Raw genomic sequence first — 19,361 nt, 5'->3', positions numbered from 1 at the left:
GTCTCTCTTAATTTGGTAAACTCTCTATACAATGCCTCGCTAGGTACTTATGAAGTTTTGTTAAAAATTTACAACTTAATGTAGAAAGTGCTTAAGTCTTCACATCTAAAACCTCAGCTGAGGTGATTTTGTGACACAAAAAAATTTCAAAATATATCATTTCAACTCCAGATTTAGCTTGATATTGCCAACTTCCATCAAACAAGATGACTGTTAATCCGACCAAGAAGCTCAAAGTATCAGCTTTATGTGAGTTATGTCATGCAAGAAAAGCGGTGATGAAAAGACCTAAAAATTTAATGAAACTATGTAAGGAATGTTTTTATAAAGTATTTGAAACAGAAATTCACAACACAATAGTGTCCAATAATTTATTCCAGCCTGGAGATAAAATAGCGATCGGAGCATCAGGTGGGAAAGATTCAACTGTTTTGGCGTCTATCTTGAAAACTTTAAATGAAAGATATAATTATGGGTTGACTTTAGTCTTGCTATCTATAGATGAGGGAATCAAAGGATATAGAGATGATTCATTAGCAACTGTCAAAAGAAATCAACAACAATATGAAATGGATTTGGAAATTGTATCATATAAAGATTTATATAACTGGAGTATGGACGAAATAGTCAGTTGCGCTGGTATAAGATCTTCGTGTACATATTGTGGAGTATTAAGAAGACAAGCTTTAGATAGAGGAGCAGCAAAACTTGGAATAAATCATGTCGTTACAGGGCATAATGCCGATGATATGGCGGAAACAGTTTTGATGAACTTATTGCGTGGTGATGCAAATAGATTAGAAGGAAGTACTAAAATAATGACTCAATCAGCTGAATCACCTATAAAAAGATCGAAACCATTTAAATATACTTATCAAAAGGAGATTGTGTTGTATGCGCATTACAAGCAACTTGACTATTTTTCAACCGAATGTTCGTATGCACCAGAGGCTTTTAGAGGTACAGCTAGAGAATTATTGAAAAGTTTGGAAAGTATACGGCCATCATGTATCATGGATATTATATATAGTGGGGAGCATTTAGTGTTAGCGAAGAAACAAAAAAAGAAAACAGTTGCATATAAAAATAAGAAACCAGAAGAAACTGAAATAAACAAAGACGGGTCAGTATCTATTCAAAACTCGAGATGTGAAAAATGTGGGTATTTGTCTTCAAATAAAATCTGTAAAGCATGTATGTTGCTACAAGGTTTAGAAATGAATAAACCTAAAGTTAATATAGATAATGGTTCAACAGAAGGAGCAGCTAAGATGACTAAAATGCTAGAGGGTCTAAGTTTTTGAGGTGTCTATTTATTTATTTATATAATGTAATATTTATTTATCTATTAATCTTGTTTTCTGTAGTAGTGGAATGGTGAGGCTTGATGATTTGGGAATATCAAAGTTTCAGCAATGACCACATTTTGTCTTCTTGTTATTGAGAAAACTAATGACTCAGCAATATCACTAGCTATCAAGGGTTCAGTTTTATCATATACAGCATCTGATTTTGCTTTATCTCCCTTAAATCTAACTAAGGAAAAATTTGTTTCAACTGCACCTGGACTATTTAAAATGACTCTAATTTTGGTTGAAATCAACTCTTTTCTTAAAGAATCACTGAATGATTTGATTGCGGCCTTAGAAGCACAATAAATTGAACCTTTATCATATGGTACAATACCAGCAATACTACCAATAAACACTATGGTTCCAGTATTTTTCTTTTTCAAAAGTGGTAATACTTTCTTGGTAACTGCAATTGAACCTAAAACATTTGTTTGAAAAACTAACTCGGCATCTTCAACTTCAGTGTTTACAAATTCATCTTGTCCAATTGCTAACCCTGCATTATTTATCAAAACGTCAATATCAGCAAAATCACTTGGAATGTTTTTGAAGAATTCATCAATAGATTTCAAGTCTGAAACATCTAAACTTGCAGATAAAACTTTAATACCTGGATATTCTTTTTCTAATTTTGTTTTCAATTCATCTAATTTATCTTTTCTTCTAGCTGTAATAATTAATTTAATATTTGGATTTGCTTCAGCTAATTCTAAACATGTAGCTTCACCAATTCCTGATGAACATCCGGTGATAAGGAAGGTTTGATTCTCAATTCTTTCAGCTGCTGCTTTACCGTAACTCATGCTATTGTATATTGGACGAAATCTTAATAAATCAAACAAGAAATAAATATATGTTCGTTTATAAAGTTTGTCAATTCTGTGCGGAATCGGAAATTTATTTGTCAAAAGTGTGGAGCGCAATTGATTTGGACCTTCATTAGAGTAGCAAAATTTAAGAAGTAATAATTGGCCCAAATCGAGATATCGAGAGGTACAGGTCTAGAGGAAAAGTAAATATCTCTAATTTTTAATTTCATTAAAATTGCAGAAGGTATGTATATTTTGTTACGTTTATATTATTGACATATACATTGTGTATCTTTATCCTCAAACACTGTATGAATAATGAGCTTGTGTTTCTAGTCAAATTATTAAGTTGAAGTTTAATTTACAAAGATGAATGTTGATGGTGGATTGATTAGTAGAAAGTTGATGGTCTGTGACTGTAGTATAAAGCTTTGGTTTTTTGAACTCTGTGTGGTAATGGGAATTTTAAATCTTTAGTTAAGAATTGTTTAACGTATTGTCTTTTAACATCATCAGTCTTTTGTAATTCAACAACTTTTAAAATATGGATATTTCTAAATCTAGCTCTGTGTCTAGCAGCTAAATCTTGGTACATAGTTTCAACAGCTCCAACTCTGGTAACATCTCTGTATTCTTTGTACATATTATGGATACCTGATCTTGATTCGTATCTGATCCAAATACCAAAAGTTTTAACTTTAGTTGGTTTAGCTTCATTGATAACATTGATTGAAACAATTTCACCTAAGGTTTTTTTAACTTTATGTAATTTTTGTAAGAAATACCAGTATCTTGATTTTGCAACAACAGTGTTTGGAGCAAAAATTCTCATACGGAATAATTTTGGTTCTGGTGCTGATTCAGTAGGTAATCTTCTACCAATGACTTGATATTCGTTTAATCTAGACATTCTAAAAGGATGTTAGTATTCTGTTGATTAAATTTCCTATTCAAATGAATTATTTTGAAGAATGAAAGACTCCAATATGATTGACAAATCCAAAACGTGAAATTCGTTACAAAATTTAATATACAATTTGTGATGACTTCATTAAAGCATTTCCAAAAGTGCTTCTTCCCACAATTCTGTTTCATGCGTTCTCCAACATTCTCTCATTAAAATTCATCAATATACTCCATGAAAACATACTTTTATTTTGGTTGTTATGATTGAATATACCCTTCTATATTAAAGGTTTGAAAATTAATTTCTGAAATTTTTTTTGTTTCTCTCTGCTAACATTACGCTTACAGTAGTTAAGCTTAACTATGTGAAAGTATTTGGTAGCAAAGCTGCTTCGTAATGTAGTGATAGGGCTAAAACCCTAAAGAGATTATAAACTTCTAATTTTCAACTTCATGGGAGAATGGCTGTAGCATAAAATGATCAATATATAGAAGGTTTCAACTAACGATTCAATATAACACTGATGCATCTATAATAAATGATATAGTTAAAAATAGAAAATCACTCCATGCAACTTTTGAATGAGGGAGCTCCATGCAACTTTTGAATGAGGGAGCTCCATAATTATGAAAGAGACATGTCACTGACTAAATCATTTTCGTTTTCAACAGTCTATCACTAAATTATTTATTATCTATTTTTTTTATATAAATGTTCATTTTTCGAAAGACTTAACTTCTCTCTTCTTTGTTTAGCTAAATCACCACATTCTGTACTTAGTAACCAATCCCAAATTCTAAATGAACTAGCATAATTTCCAATAAAATAATGATGATGTTCATCATGATGTTCTGCACCTGCCCATAATGGAAAAATTTTATTTAAACTCCATGGGAAATCATAACCTGAATGAGAATCAACAGCTTGAAATAATCTTAAAATAATCCATATTGTAATTGTAAATAAATGTATTGATGGTAAATTTTTAAATTTTGTAGCTGAATAAGCGTATAAGATTGGGAATCCCACTGTACCTACTCCTAATGCTGCAACTTCTGCAGGATGAGCATATTCTGCTGCTAATCCAAATGGTGCTGCATATTTATGATGAATTTTGTGAATATTTTTATAGAACCATCCATAATGAAATAACCTATGAAATGAATAATGCCATAAATCTTCACATATAAAAAAGAATATGATTTGACAAATTTGAATTTTCCAATTTGGAAAAGGTACATCATACGTAATGCCTAGTTTTGAACATAATGGATGAAACAACCAAATAGGTAAAGCTTCAACTAAAAAATGGGATTTTAAAACTGATTTAAAACATTCCCATTGTTCATGATTTGATGGAATTCTATCTGGTTGGATTTTGTATTTCTTAAAATATGATATTTGATCAATAATAAACCAAGGTAAACACCTACCAAAGTACATTATTTCATGAGTTAAAAAAAATAGTAATCCTGTTGCAACTATATCATTCCCAATGAATGTGTACCATCTTGCCCATAATTGTTCTATATAATTTAAATTCGTATATTGAACATTGTGAAATATTGATGTGGAGTTAATTGAATTTATTTGGAGATTGTCCATTCTGTTGATGAGTTTGCAAGTTGCAAAATTATTACAATTTGTTATTAATAGACTTGGTCTTATATATATTTGATCGACTTAATAATTTTTAATGTTTGTTTTGTTTATATTAATCGTATGATTTTGCAACCGAAAAACACAAATATATTTTTGTTGCAAAATTAAAATATTTTGAAACGAGAAAATTTATACGAGAGGAACGGTATGCATATTAAAGCACACAAAAATTATGAAGATAAACAAAACGACTTTCTAATTTGACTTTATTATTATTCTCTATGAAACCCCTATAACCTCGTATACACTATACAAACATTTATTCAACTCTTTCAGTTGGTAAAATATCAACCAATAAACTTCCTTCAACACTAGGTAAATTTAATCCATTATTTTGTTTATATTCTTTAACGTTATCAAAAAATTTATCAAATAAGTAAGCAGTATCTTGAGGACCTCCTTTTGCTTCAGGATGAAATTGAGTTGAAAAAACTGGATTTTTTCTATGTATCATACCTTCATTACTTAAATCATTTAAATTTATAAAAAATTGTTGCCAATCATCTTTTAAAGTAGTTGAATCTACTGCATATCCATGATTTTGTGATGTTATATGACATTTACCAGAAACTAAATCTAATGTTGGAATATTATGAGCTCTATTACCATATTTTAATTTAACTGTTTTAGCACCACTTGCTAATGCTAATAATTGATGACCTAAACAAATTCCAAAAATTGGTAAATCTGGATATTTATCCATTATTTTTCTTAAATTATCTACTGTAGTTGAACAATGAGTTGGATCACCAGGACCATTAGAAATGAAAACACCATCAAATTTATTTGCAATTTTATCTATTGGATAATCATATGGGAAAACAGTTATAGAAGCACCTCTTTCAACTAAACAACGTAAAATATTTTCTTTTGCTCCACAATCTAAAACAGCTATATGAAGATCTTTTGAATGTTCTTTTGGACATGCAACATGAAATGGTTGTTTAGTTGTAACTTTATGGACTAAATTTACAGCACCTGGATCTTCAAAAGCAGCATCTTCATCAGCATCATATTCTTCTCCAATTGTTATTTTACCTAAACTTGAACCTTTATCTCTTAAATATGAAACTAATTGTCTTGTATCAACACCAGTTATTGCAGCAACTCCATTTCTTTTACACCATTGTTGTAAACTCTCAACAGCTGTCCAATGACTATATTCTAATGCAACATCTCCAACAACTATACCAATACATTGTATTTTAGGACTTTCCATATATTTTAATAAGTTAAATTCATCTTTTAAAGTAGATGATGGTACACCATAATTTCCAATTAATGGTTGTGTAAAACATAATATTTGACCTTTATATGATGGATCTGTCATACTTTCAGGGTAACCAACTAATGAAGTTGTAAAAACAGCTTCACCACTAACATTTCTATTAGCTCCAAAGGAGTAACCACTAAATACTGGACCATTTTTAATAGTCAATGTGGCTCTATCTAATTGAGATTTATTATTGGTAAATGGTTTACTAGCAGTAGCTAGGAATCTTTTGAATTGAAACATTGTATAAGTAGGTTATGTGGGTAAGATTGAAGATGGAAGGTAGTATGTAAAATATTTGAAATTTCAATGAGTAATATAAATTGAAAAAATTTTATTATAGATCTACAGTTTCTATAAACTTTTTAAAATTTGCTAACCGCGATGTAAAACTTTTGAATTGGCTCACATAGTTAAACTTTTGTTACACAAAATCTAGATGACTATTATGTGAAATTTTAATATTAGTAGAATCATATACATTGTAGATTGATCCATAGTGTGGAGTTTACATTTCAAGTGGTTGGTTATTGAGAATCATTGTCAATATAAACTTACAATATCTACTTCGTAATACTTCATCTAACATAATTATCATTAAGTCTATAAATTCCACACATACTAACCTACTAGAACTGGTACATCTAACTTAACAGTATTATGAGCAAATTCATTTTGATCATTATTCGTCCCTTTATACTTAACTGCAACTTGCAAACAATATAATCTTCCAACAAGACAACTTTGAAAAGTTGGTAATAAATTCACATTATTTTTATTTTCAACTTCCAAATAAATTTTAATTTTTTTATTCCATTTGAATTTCCCTTTTGGAAGTTGTTCAATTGACCAATCTTTATCTTCATGAACTGTTGTTTTAAAATAATGTTGTATAGTATCTTTTTTTATACCCAATTTTTGAATTGATTTTAAATACATAAATGAATCCTTACTGATATATATCGAATTTGATTTAATAAAATTTATGTAGTTTGAAACTTGATCTTTTATATATTGAAGATTTCTTTTAGTTGTTTCTACTGGATCATTTGGTACTTTATCATGACTTTTATAAAAAAAATCATATCCCATTTCAAAAGGTAGAGGATATTCTGTCTTGTATGACCATATGATTATATTTGTATCAATTGTCATTGATGGTGGTTTGGTATCACGTTCACATTCAAATGATAAGTCAACGACCAAATAATCTAGAAGGTCTTCTTCACTTCGATTATATAATTCTTCCATATTACTTGTGACTGGAGTCAATGTATTATCTTCACCATCATTATATTTCATTAATAATCTTGGAGATGCGTAAGCTATTACCTTATCAGGAAACTTGATTGACATTCTCAGCTCTCCAACTTTGACCAAAGATGATAAAATCATTTTCTTCTTCTTTCCAAAAATTTCTACTGGTTGATTAGTCGAAATTAATGCATCTTCTCCTTTTTTGGTTAATTCGTCCTCATCATCATTCAATGTAAGATTTTTTATTTTCAACATATCCGAAGTCAATTCATCTTTAGTTAATTTTTGATCAATTTCTCTCTCTATCTTTTCATTTTCAAATTTTATAGACTTCCATGTCAAATTATAAGTTAGCTGCTCCAAAAATTTACCGCCAACTCCAATATTCGGATAATTACCAACATTGTGAAATTTACAATATTCGACTTGCTCTTTTAAATCTGGAATAAATCTTAAAAAATATTGAGCACTTTTCGATATAACATAATCATTTTTAGCATCATTAATTTCTTGATGTGATACAGCGTCTTTTGAATTAACATTATCTATGAATTTAGCTTCAATAGTGTATGCTATACTTAAATCATCAAAACTATAATCTTTTGTTAAAATTGGAGTTCCACGTAAATTTAAAGAACCATAACCTAATGCTTTATTCATAGTTATACTTTCACCTCTATTGAAAAAACTAGTTCTATCTATCCCCATAGATGGTGGTGGTAAAATATGTTGTAAAATTGAATTCATACATACATTATCTAATAATCTATGAGGAAATTTAAATGTGAAAAATTTTTTATATTTAACTTTTGGTTGTAATATTCTATTATCTGGTATACCAAGTAATGATCCATCAGATTTATCTCTTGAAAGTGGTTCATATTCTATTCCTGCACTATTTGGTATATATCCATATCCATAACTTGCATTTAAATCATACATTTTTAAAAATTTTTTCATAAGAATCTTATTATATCTATGTTGAAAATCAAAAGAATTTGGATTTCTTTCTGTTGATTTCACAGTACCTTCTAATGAAACTGTAAATAGTCCAAATCTAACAGGTTCATCCGATGTATTAGTTACAGTCACATAACCATTAACATGATCACCACTAGTATATTCTTTTAATCTCAGTTCCAATTCATGTTCAATATTTGGAAAAGGTATATTTTTTGTAACATAAATTTGTAAATCAATTGGTGAATGAGTTGAACGATTTAATCTATCTATATTATCCAATGGTGAATGTCCATAAGTTTCATGAGTTACCGCCATATTTTCATTATGAACTTCTACATTAACATTACTTGAACTAATTACAGGTGATAATCCAACAGGATCTTCATCAAAATTATATTCTTGATCTAAATGTCTATCGTGTTCTCTTTCTAATCCATATTCATTCAAATTTTGATCAATTGATTGTTGTGGTGTAATTCTAGGTGATGAAGATGAACTATTAATTGTATCACCATAAATTGGAGGTACTGTTGAAAGATCTTCTTGAAATTGTCTATCATCTCTTTTTAATATACTTTGAAACATTTCAAATGAAGGTAAAAGATCAAAATAATTGGTTTCTGAAGCAGTTGATGAGGTTTGTAAAGTATTTATACCTCCGGATTCTCGACGAGTTGTCGAAGCACCTGATAGTATATCGATTTGTCTTTGTTGATCTCTTGATGGTTTATATGGTACATTTTTCGTAGTAGGTATTCTTGCTTGAGAAGATATTGAAGACCTAGAAGAAATTGGTGTTAAATGAGGAGGTGATGCAATTTCTGATTGTTGATATGTTGGCGGTGGCTCTTTTTTGTCATCTTTTTCATTGGTTGAATTCCTTTTGGTCATATCATTAGCCTTTTTTGCTTCAAAGAAATGATGATAAGGACATTGTATTTTTTTTTTTTTAGTTTGATTGTAACATTGTTAATCTTATCTTTATTTGTGATAATGACTTGCCTATGTTTGTTTGTTTCAGTAAGCTTTGGATTAAAAGTGGTAATAACGTTTTGGCCACAATGATCAGGTAAATTTAGAGATCCAAATTGGAATTTAACTGGTATATATGTTGAATTGAAAAACGTCTTTAATCATGCTGATTCTTGCATTACCCCCTAACAATCAGATTTTACGAAAAGCGCAAATCCAAAATACATCTCACCAAATAATCTATTACACTATCTTTATGTCAACATCATAGAATGTCACAACCAAATCAAGATCTAACTTTCTACAAAGATCATACATTAATATCAGATAAAATACTAAAAAGTAATAATTCTTATTTAACAACAATCACATATATTCAAGGAACTTCACCAAATTGGTTAATTAATTCATTAATTGAAAATAGTTTACAAGGTTCAGCTTTACCAATAAATCAAGAATTAAAAACCACACCAAGCAGAAGTAATGTTATATTTATAAGTTTTTTACATAATAAAGAATTTTATATTAGGAATTTAAAAAAAAATGGAATTGATTTAACCCAAAATTCAAATTTTATTTTCATTGATTATTTTACAAATTTATTTTCAGAAAAGATTAAAGATTCAACAAATGCAATAAATGATACAAATAAATTATTTGATGATCTGAAAATTCCAAAAAATTCAATTATTTTTATTGAATCACCTGAAATATTATTATATTCAACAAATATAATAAGTGATGATTTACTTTTTAATTTAATAAAATTAAATAAAAAAACAAATCAGCTATTTATTATAAGTTCAAAAGATGAAGAACTCATAGATTATAATGTTAATGAAATTGATAATCCAACTTTTAAAATTACTGATTTTTTAACAAAATTATTATTTAGATCTCAATTAAATATTTCTTTATTACCTTTAAAAACTGGTAGAGCAAAAGACATTACGGGGAGTTTAACTATAACTAAGGGATGTTTACCATATAATGATAAAAATTTAATAGTAAATGAAAAAGAATATGTTTATAATATCACAAAGGATTCAAATATTAAAATATATTTTCGATAAATTAGTGGTTTTGTCATGATCTTTTTCTATGTAAATTATATAAATCATCTAATGCAAATTCAATAGCACATCTTGTCCATAATAAAGGAAATAAAGGCCAAACAGATCTTTCTCCAACTAATACCCAATAAGGAATATTTTCCATAGTTCTATGAACATCAAATACTCTACCAAAATCTTTTACTAAATATCTAACTTCTGGTACAATAGTAACTTCACGAATTGAAGCTAAATATTGCATTTGAGTTGGTTTTTCATCAATAAATAATCTTTTCATTACTTCAGTTAATAACCCCAATTTATTTAATACAACAATTCTATGTTGAATTTCCATTCCAATAATATTTTTTAATCTTTTCATAAAATTGAAACCTGAATCTTTTGTATATTTTTCAATATCTTTTTTACTCATTTCTCCATCATATGAATTTTTTTTTTTATCATATTTAACTTTACCATAATAAGCATGATAATGTTTTAAATCATTACTTATTAAAGGAGCTAAATAAGGTCTTGCTAAACTTATAACAAAATGATTTACATTAAATAATTCAGTTAATTTTGTATATGGTGATTGATGTTGAATATTTGTTGATAAATTATTTTGAAAATATGATGTTTGATACGTTACATCTTGAGGTTTTAAAAATTTAACATCAATATCTGGAGTTTGTAAAACAATTTCATTATTAAAATCTTTAACATATATTGCTATATCATCTGATAATACTCCTGTACCGATTGATGCATATATGGCAGTCCATATTATTGCATTGGGAGTAGTTATATAATTTAATAATGATGGAACACTTCTATTTGTTGGATGAATAACAATATTTAAAATTTTACCGGTTTTCATATAAGCTTCTTCAAAAGTAACATCTCCAATTGTATCTCTTACAAATTTTAAAAATAATAATATGTCTTGACTATAACCCTTTTTAACAACATTTTCAATAACATTTCCATATCTTTCATCAATTTCATGATTTAAAATATCAATATTTTTCATTAATTCTTCAATATTAACTAATATGGGTATCAATTCATCATCAGTTAATGTACAAACTAATGAAGCAACTGCAGCACCAACAGCACTACCACCAATAACTCTTGGTAATAATCTTTTAAAATATAATGCTTTAACAACTCCTAAATGACATAAACCAAAAAGTGATCCACCTTGTAATAATAAAGCAGTTGAACCAAAACTTTGTCTTGCATCATGAAAAAAATCTAATTTTAATTGTTTTGAATTCATAACATAATCATCACCATTACTACTGCTTAAACTTTCATTTAAAAATTCTAAACAATTTAAAATTTCATTTATATATTCTTCAATTTTAAATTTTGTACCCATATAAGATTTAAGATATAATCTTTTTTGAGCAATACCTCCAAAATTTCTAATTAACCCTGATCTTAAAAGAGACATAATTTGTTGAAAATCTTGATTTTCTCTTGCTTCAATTAATAATTTAATACGTTCATTAATTAAAACATAATCATAATGTTTACTTATAAAATTTTGTCTCCATAAATCCATATTTGTTAATTTATCAATTTCAAAAGCTATTTTTTTCCATTCATTATAATTTGATACATTTGTTAATTCTTTTATATAATCCTTGAGAGGATCTTTTCTATAATATATATAATATAAATGTTTTACCCAAAAAAAACATATATCTATTATAAATTCTATTATTGCCCATATAAAACTTGGTGTGTTGTTAATTATAAATGCAACAATTGGTAATACCGTATTGTTGAATAAATTTACAATCATATCATACTATTTGGTTCTTTGTTGGAAAGGTGTAGTTGAAGAAGTATAAATAAAGCTGGTTTAAGAATTGGTTTTACATGATTGCATAAAGAAAAAATAAGTCTGACATTTTGTTGCAAAACGAGAAATCAAAATCATAATATCCATTAACAAATATACAAACATAAATATTACATAGAAATAAGCAAACAGAATATACAAAATCTCTATAATTGTTCATTATTTATCACCACCAGATATAAATTTTTTACTCTTGTTTAACCATTTTTTACCAAAATTAGAAGCGGTAGAACCAGTTCCTTCAACTTTATCTTTCATAACATTAACTTTAGATCTAAATGAACCATGTCTTCTTAAATCATTATGAGGAGCATTTGAATAAGCTTGTGATGCAATTCTACCAATATGAATATTATTATTATTTGGACCAAAATTTGAAGTTTGTTTTAAACTATAATTTAACCAATTTTTTAAACCTGTTTCATATTCCAATTCTGCGACTAATGCTTTTTTAAAAGCTGTAATTCTATCTTTTGGTTGTGATATTGTTATTATACTTTTCCAATCTGATACTGGATATTTATCTGGAGTGAAATTTATAGTTGGTTGCGGTGTTATTAAAGTTGTTGAATCACTTGTATTTCTTGAAATTTTTGGGGGAGGACTTTTGTTCGAACCTATTATTGATGATGATGATTTTGTTGGTTCGATATCAATTGATCCATCAGATGCTTTTCTTGGTAATTTGGGGATTAAACTATTATATTTTTGAGGTAATGATTCTTTTGATTGAGCAGGTGTCATTTTTTCTTCACCAAATACAGGTTTTAAATAAGGTTTTGAATTTAATATTGAATCTTGAGTTGTAATTGTATCTAATCTACTTGATGTAGTATCATCGTGATTTTCAGAATGTTCTTCAGCGTCAAGATCATTATCATCTTCTTGAATATTTGGCATAACATCAATAGTATCAGGTACAGATAATGAACTAGAATTTGAATGAATTTCACTTAATCCAGAAGAAGAATTTCTATTTTTAATAAATTTATCATATTTTGATTTAACTTCAGAATCAAAATTTATTGTTGAATCATTATCATTATCATTTATAAATTGATTTCTAAAATTTTCAGTATTTTGATTCCAATTATTCATATTAAAAGTATCTTGAGATATTCTTCTTGATGATCTATTATCTATATCTTGTTGTTGTTGTTGTTGAAATTTAAAATCCATTGATAATTTACCAGTTGATAATGAACCTGATGAAATTACTGGATGTAAATCAGGTGGTACTAATTCTTCTTCCTCTTCTACTTCTTTATTTGAAACAATGTCTTTTTCTTCAGCTAATGATGATTGTTCAGTTTCTGTACCATATCCACTTACAATATGTGAATAATCTCCAGAATCCTTTTTTGGTGGTTTTCTAACGGAATCTCTTCTTTTTGCATTATTATAATCATTCAAATATGAATTATGTTGTTGTGCTATTGTTAATGGAGCTATTGGACTTTCTTCAGGATGATCTAATTCTTGATGATTTAAATTACTAGTATCAATTTGCATTTGATTATAATCTTTAGATTTATTATTATTTAATTCATGAATGAAAGAATCAATATCATGACTCGATGAATTATGTGAATGTTGTTGGTGATTTTCTTTTTGGGCTTCTTCTTCTTCTTCATCATCTGATGAATCACGACCATTATACCCCCAATCATCATCAGTACTATCGTCATCTTCATCTTCATTTTGCTTCTTTTTATCTACAGACAATACTAATTTTTCAGGTTGTCTTTTAATAGTTTGTTCTTTTGTAAGTTCTTGTTCCTCATCTTTTTCATTAAATGTATCATCAGCACTTATTCCCTTATTATAATTTGAATTTTTTATACTCAAATTAATAGGTTCTCTTTGTATTGATGAATCAGATTGAAAACTTGCTTCAGAAGGTGTACGAATATTTTCATGATTTGAAAATTCACTATAAGTTGGAGTTGGAGGTACTATAAATTCATTTAAATTTGAACTTGAATTATTACTATTATTTGTTATTAGGTTGTTTGCACTTTTTGATAAACTTGTAGTTGATAAATCTGGTTGTAATCTAATATCATCTTTGAAGGCTCCTGGCACAGCCTCATGATAATGATGAGGTTCTGGTTCTTGATATATTGATTCATTATTATTACTAAATTGATGATCAGTTGTGTGTGTGTTGTTTTTGGACAATTGTTCTTTACTATCATCATATTTATTTTCATCATCTTCATCACTACTATCTGAATCATCTTCATATTGTTTCTTTTTATCAATTGATAAAACTAAATCAGATTGAGGTACACTTACAAAACTATCTGTTTCACCTTCTCGTAGTGATTCTTTATAATCATTTAATATACTATGAGGTAAAGATGGAATTTGATTTGTAGATTGATTCTGTGTATGTGCTGCTATATTTGATGTTGTTGGAAGATTTGTATTTGATTCATTATTATTTGTTTCATAATCATCTTCATATTCATATTCATCTTCATCACCCCATCCACCATATGTAGGTACTTCTTTCACCCATCTTGTAGATTTTTGTCTTTCAACGTTATCAGTCATGACTTGCTTGCTGAGTACTAGTAAGACTGTTTTATATTCGACTTGGTTACTGCGCTTTAGTTTTTTTCCTATTTTTCTCTTTTTTTTTGATCGTACCTTAATTTAATTTTGTAAACAAATAAGAGAGTCTATGACATCACACGAATTGAACAGTACAACTTATTCTCTGAGGATACAAGAAATGTTTTTCATCGAAGGGCTAAATCAAAACTCGATGATAGTTACAGTGTGTTCAAAGTGGTAGAGCTTGGTTTAATCTTACAAAAGTTGTAATCTCTGAAAGCTTATCAATTGAAGACCATCATCGAACTAGATAATCCATTTATTACGAAACAAAGCTAAAAAATGAGAACACCATGAACTTGAAAAATCGTTTATCTCGTCATCAAATTAAAGCAAAATATCTAGTACTTAGTTATGATATAGATCTGTTGTGTGAACATTTACCATTTTCTTTTGACATACTGTAATTATTATTTTTTCGCGTCAATTTGAGTTCAAATTGATAAAATGTGATAATAAGTGATCAAACTTACAAATTTTCTACTTAAATCAGGCTTTATCTCTAACTTGTCCTTGTTCAGATTTACTTTGCATCTACTTTTACTAGTAAGAGTTGTAATTAAAAGGTGAGCCATTATTAGTTGGAATTATTATACTAATAAACTCCGAAAAGACAAATCTTTTTAGGTTTCAAAAGCCAAATTCTCTTCATGAATATCGATTGCATCATAGATAACAAGATAAAATCCTGCTTTCTACATTTGTTATTTAGGGCGTTCAACGCTAATGAAAAAGTTCAGTGTTTCATCAGAAAGTTTGCTCTTAAAAGTATCATATGAAAAAATCAAATATTTAAACTTTGGATTGATGATATAAATTTGGTAGCTACTACTACTCGTTTAAAAAGTGTGAATTTCCCCCACATTTAAATTTTTATTTTTTTTATTTTTTGCATTAACTCCGATTTATGGAGAATAATTTTTCACTATAATTAATTAGTGTTGTTCTAAATACCCATTACAAGTAGTTGATAGAAAATTGACAAAAACAGATCACATATGGCTCATAAACAGTAAATACTGCTTTAATAAAATCCTACAAAGTTGAAAGGTAAGTGCCTCTTACTAAAATTTGAAGGATGAAATTTGTTGGTACTTCTATTTGAGTATGTAAAATTGATAAAAAGTTAAAAAGAAAATTCGGAAAATTCTATTAACGTTTTTATCAATATATAATTTCTTATTGTGTCAAACTTTCTTAAAATTTGGTCATATACTCTTGTGATGATAATAGTTTTGATCATATAATAAAGTAAGTGATTATGACTATAGGAGCTTTCATTCTTATTAGATGTGTCAATTAGATTCATGATAAGACTAACTTTAAAAGGATAATTCTTCAAATTTTAAGTTTTCAATTAATAATCAAATATATTAATTTCATCCAATCTCAATACAAACACCAAATCTATTATTTTTAGTATCTTCTATTCTCATACTTTCCTTGATAATTTCTAATCCCCTTAATTTGATTGTTGTAATGGCATAAGCAATAATATGTACAGTTAGAATACAACAATTCTCATTAGAAATTTTTCATATGATAATTTTATAAAATCTCTCTTTTGTTAAAGTATCACGTATTAATTTTTTATAATGAAACAATATCTCCAATTGGGATTTAGTTAGTTTCAATCTACAACAGAAAATGAAAGATAAACTGATGAATGATGGGATTTGGATGGTTTAAACGGAGAGGTCATTCTACAGATCTAACTGATAGATATCTCTCAAGATCTTTATTTTGAATTAAAGCCTAGTAATTGATTATGAACATTGTAATAGAATTTTAATTGCCGATATTTATTATTATTTCTTTCTTTTAATTCATATAATCGTATAATAATAAAAAATGTGACAGATTATTTCGTTTAAACGAGTGTGATGCTGTAACGTTTTTCTTTGTACTATTTAGGTCGGTACGCACAAACTTCTCGACCCAACTTTATTTTATCTCTCGTTAAAAGTATACATACTAACAAAATAGGAATTAATTTTTTCCTTATGAAAAATTCAACACCGAAATAAATATGTAACACAAAACAATACACAGTAACAATACTACTAAAAAATTGTTCAATAAATTCAACTCAATCAATTTTTTTATTAATAACCTAAAATTTAAAGAGATCAACACACATTTTTTTATATCTTCTTACTAACACAGTTTCAATTGATCTTAACTTTCATTTCTTTAAACTTAAAACCAATTATACTACCAACTAATTCAATTTCAAAATGGCATTAGATTCTTATGATTTATATGTTGTTATAATATTAGTTGTTGCAGTAGCAGCATATTTTGCCAAAAATCAATTTATTTCAAAACCAGAATCAACAGGATTTTTATCAAATGATAGTAATGGAGGAACAAATTCAAGAAATATTTTAGAAACATTACAAAAAAATAATAAAAATGCTCTTTTAGTTTATGGTTCACAAACTGGTACAGCAGAAGATTATTCAAATAAAATGTCAAGAGAATTAAGTTCAAGATTTGGTTTAAAAACTATGGTTGCTGATTTTGCTGATTATGATTGGGATAATTTTGGAGATATTAAAGATGATATTTTAGTATTTTTTATTTTAGCTACTTATGGAGAAGGTGAACCAACTGATAATGCTATTGAATTTATTGAATTTTTAGATAATGAAGCTGATACTTTAAGTAGCTTGAGATTTACTGTATTTGGTTTAGGTAATTCTACTTATGAATTTTATAATGCTATTGGTAGAAAAGTTGATTTAAAATTAGAGGAAAAAGGAGCTGAAAGATTTGCTGAATATGGTGAAGGAGATGATGGTAAGGGAACATTAGATGAAGATTTTTTAAGTTGGAAAGATGGAGTATTTGATTCATTAAGAAATAATTTAAATTTTGAAGAAAAAGAATTAAAATATGAACCAAGTTTAAAAATTATTGAAAGAGATGAATTAACTACAGAAGATAAACAAGTTTCATTAGGTGAACCAAATAAAAAATATATAAATACTTCTGTTGGTACTGATTTATCAAAGGGACCATTTGATCATACTCATCCATATTTAGCTCCAATCACCAAGATTAAAGAATTATTTAATTCAAAAGAAAGATCATGTGTTCACGTTGAATTTGATATTAGTGATTCAAATTTAAAATATTCAACTGGTGATCATTTAGCAGTATGGCCACAAAATAGTAATGAAAATATTGAAATATTTTTAAAAGCTTTTGATTTAAATGATAAAAAAGATAATGTTATTGAATTAAAAGCCCTTGATTCAACTTATCATATTCCATTTCCCACACCAATTACTTATGAAGCTATTATAAGACATCATTTAGAAATTAGTGGACCAGTATCAAGACAATTTTTCCTTTCCATAGCAGCTTTCGCTCCTAATGAAGAAACTAAAACAAAATTAACCAAGATAGCAAATGATAAATCAAAATATGCAGAAGAAATTACTTTAAAAAAATATAATATTGCTGATGCTTTATTATATTTATCTTCAGGTGAACCATGGACAAAAGTACCATTTGAATTTTTAATTGAAAATATTCAACATTTAACACCTCGTTATTATTCAATTTCTTCATCATCAATGAGAGAAAAATCAAATATAAATATTACAGCAGTTGTTGAATCAGAAATTGAAAAAGATAAAAGAATTGTAAGTGGAGTAGTAACAAATTTATTAAAAGATATTGAAATTAATAAAAATAAATCTGGTGATAAACCTTTGGTCACATATGATTTAAAGGGACCACGTTCAAAATTTGAAAATTTTAAATTACCTGTACATGTAAGAAGATCAACTTTTAAATTACCTTCAAGTTCAAAAACTCCTATAATATTAGTTGGTCCTGGAACAGGAGTAGCACCATTAAGAGGATTTATAAGAGAAAGAATTACTCAATTAGAAAATGATGTAAACGTGGGACCATCATTATTATTTTATGGTTGTAGAAATGAAAATGAAGATTATTTATATAAAGATGAATGGAAAGAATATTCAAAGAAGCTTGGTGAAAATTTTGAAATTGTAACTGCTTTTTCAAGAGCTGATCCCTCAAAAAAAGTTTATGTTCAACATAAAATTTTAGAAAATTCTGCCAAGATCAACGAATTCATAAATAATGGTGCTATCATATATGTTTGTGGTGATGCTGCTCATATGGCTAGAGATGTTCAACAAGCTTTTATTAAAATTATTTCAAATGAAAGAAAAATTGATTTGGAAAAAGCTGCTGATTTGGTAAGAAGTTTAAAAGTCCAGAATAGGTATCAAGAGGATGTCTGGTAGAGTCATTGATTAGTTGTTGATGAGGATTTTGACGAATGATGAAAATAAAGAGAATAATGATTAAACTTTTTGTATCAATATAATAAAAAGAATTTTTAATTATTTTCATACGTGTTTGCTATTATATAAAATTTAATTTCGGAAAATTGTTAGTATTTCCTATAGATTGTGAATATGTATAGAAAGAGTAAATAAATTCATTAGTATAAATTCTTAGAATCTATAACTCTACTTATGTATTACTCGACTGCTTGTCAAATTGTTGTATCAAATTTAGTAAAAATCCACGACAAGACAGATCCGTTAATCAACCAAAAAGTAAAGAAAAAAAAT

At 27.5% G+C, this 19,361-nt stretch overlaps 10 protein-coding genes across 10 annotated transcripts; 3 read left to right on the top strand and 7 right to left on the bottom strand. All coding sequences in view use genetic code 12, as the record gives it.

Annotated features, from left to right (window-relative positions):
- Window positions 1-206: 206 nt before the first annotated feature.
- Window positions 207-1,304, top strand: KGF55_001102 (uncharacterized protein; the record flags this gene model as incomplete). The annotated part of the gene is made up of 1 exon (XM_051755642.1): window positions 207-1,304. The coding sequence occupies one exon, from the start codon at window positions 207-209 to the stop codon at window positions 1,302-1,304; it is 1,098 nt and encodes a 365-aa protein (XP_051616143.1).
- Window positions 1,305-1,348: 44 nt separating this feature from the next.
- On the bottom strand, window positions 1,349-2,155 carry KGF55_001101 (oxidoreductase; the record flags this gene model as incomplete). Its single annotated transcript, XM_051755641.1, has 1 exon — window positions 1,349-2,155. The coding sequence occupies one exon, from the start codon at window positions 2,153-2,155 to the stop codon at window positions 1,349-1,351; it is 807 nt and encodes a 268-aa protein (XP_051616142.1).
- A 397-nt stretch (window positions 2,156-2,552) lies between these two features.
- Window positions 2,553-3,071, bottom strand: RPL20B (60S ribosomal protein eL20; the record flags this gene model as incomplete). Its single annotated transcript, XM_051755640.1, has 1 exon — window positions 2,553-3,071. The coding sequence occupies one exon, from the start codon at window positions 3,069-3,071 to the stop codon at window positions 2,553-2,555; it is 519 nt and encodes a 172-aa protein (XP_051616141.1).
- A 687-nt stretch (window positions 3,072-3,758) lies between these two features.
- ERG251 (Erg251p) lies at window positions 3,759-4,673 on the bottom strand (the record flags this gene model as incomplete). Its single annotated transcript, XM_051755639.1, has 1 exon — window positions 3,759-4,673. The coding sequence occupies one exon, from the start codon at window positions 4,671-4,673 to the stop codon at window positions 3,759-3,761; it is 915 nt and encodes a 304-aa protein (XP_051616140.1).
- Window positions 4,674-4,989: 316 nt separating this feature from the next.
- On the bottom strand, window positions 4,990-6,246 carry CPA1 (carbamoyl-phosphate synthase (glutamine-hydrolyzing); the record flags this gene model as incomplete). Its single annotated transcript, XM_051755638.1, has 1 exon — window positions 4,990-6,246. The coding sequence occupies one exon, from the start codon at window positions 6,244-6,246 to the stop codon at window positions 4,990-4,992; it is 1,257 nt and encodes a 418-aa protein (XP_051616139.1).
- A 378-nt stretch (window positions 6,247-6,624) lies between these two features.
- On the bottom strand, window positions 6,625-9,114 carry KGF55_001097 (ubiquitin-ubiquitin ligase; the record flags this gene model as incomplete). The annotated part of the gene is made up of 1 exon (XM_051755637.1): window positions 6,625-9,114. The coding sequence occupies one exon, from the start codon at window positions 9,112-9,114 to the stop codon at window positions 6,625-6,627; it is 2,490 nt and encodes an 829-aa protein (XP_051616138.1).
- A 353-nt stretch (window positions 9,115-9,467) lies between these two features.
- KGF55_001096 (Elongator subunit) lies at window positions 9,468-10,268 on the top strand (the record flags this gene model as incomplete). The annotated part of the gene is made up of 1 exon (XM_051755634.1): window positions 9,468-10,268. One exon carries the CDS (start codon window positions 9,468-9,470, stop codon window positions 10,266-10,268), a length of 801 nt encoding a protein of 266 aa, XP_051616137.1.
- A 13-nt stretch (window positions 10,269-10,281) lies between these two features.
- KGF55_001095 (bifunctional triglyceride lipase/lysophosphatidylethanolamine acyltransferase) lies at window positions 10,282-11,817 on the bottom strand (the record flags this gene model as incomplete). Its single annotated transcript, XM_051755633.1, has 1 exon — window positions 10,282-11,817. One exon carries the CDS (start codon window positions 11,815-11,817, stop codon window positions 10,282-10,284), a length of 1,536 nt encoding a protein of 511 aa, XP_051616136.1.
- A 462-nt stretch (window positions 11,818-12,279) lies between these two features.
- On the bottom strand, window positions 12,280-14,679 carry KGF55_001094 (uncharacterized protein; the record flags this gene model as incomplete). Its single annotated transcript, XM_051755632.1, has 1 exon — window positions 12,280-14,679. One exon carries the CDS (start codon window positions 14,677-14,679, stop codon window positions 12,280-12,282), a length of 2,400 nt encoding a protein of 799 aa, XP_051616135.1.
- Window positions 14,680-16,979: 2,300 nt separating this feature from the next.
- Window positions 16,980-19,028, top strand: NCP1 (Ncp1p; the record flags this gene model as incomplete). Its single annotated transcript, XM_051755631.1, has 1 exon — window positions 16,980-19,028. One exon carries the CDS (start codon window positions 16,980-16,982, stop codon window positions 19,026-19,028), a length of 2,049 nt encoding a protein of 682 aa, XP_051616134.1.
- Window positions 19,029-19,361: the final 333 nt, after the last annotated feature.

This window comes from Candida pseudojiufengensis (genome assembly GCF_024610245.1).
Source record: "Candida pseudojiufengensis strain CBS 10847 chromosome Unknown scaffold2, whole genome shotgun sequence".
In the NCBI taxonomy this organism is placed as follows: domain Eukaryota; kingdom Fungi; phylum Ascomycota; class Pichiomycetes; order Serinales; family Debaryomycetaceae; genus Lodderomyces; species Lodderomyces pseudojiufengensis.
The sequence above is the reverse complement of the archived record's forward strand: the minus strand, read 5'-3'. Positions and strand labels throughout refer to the sequence as shown.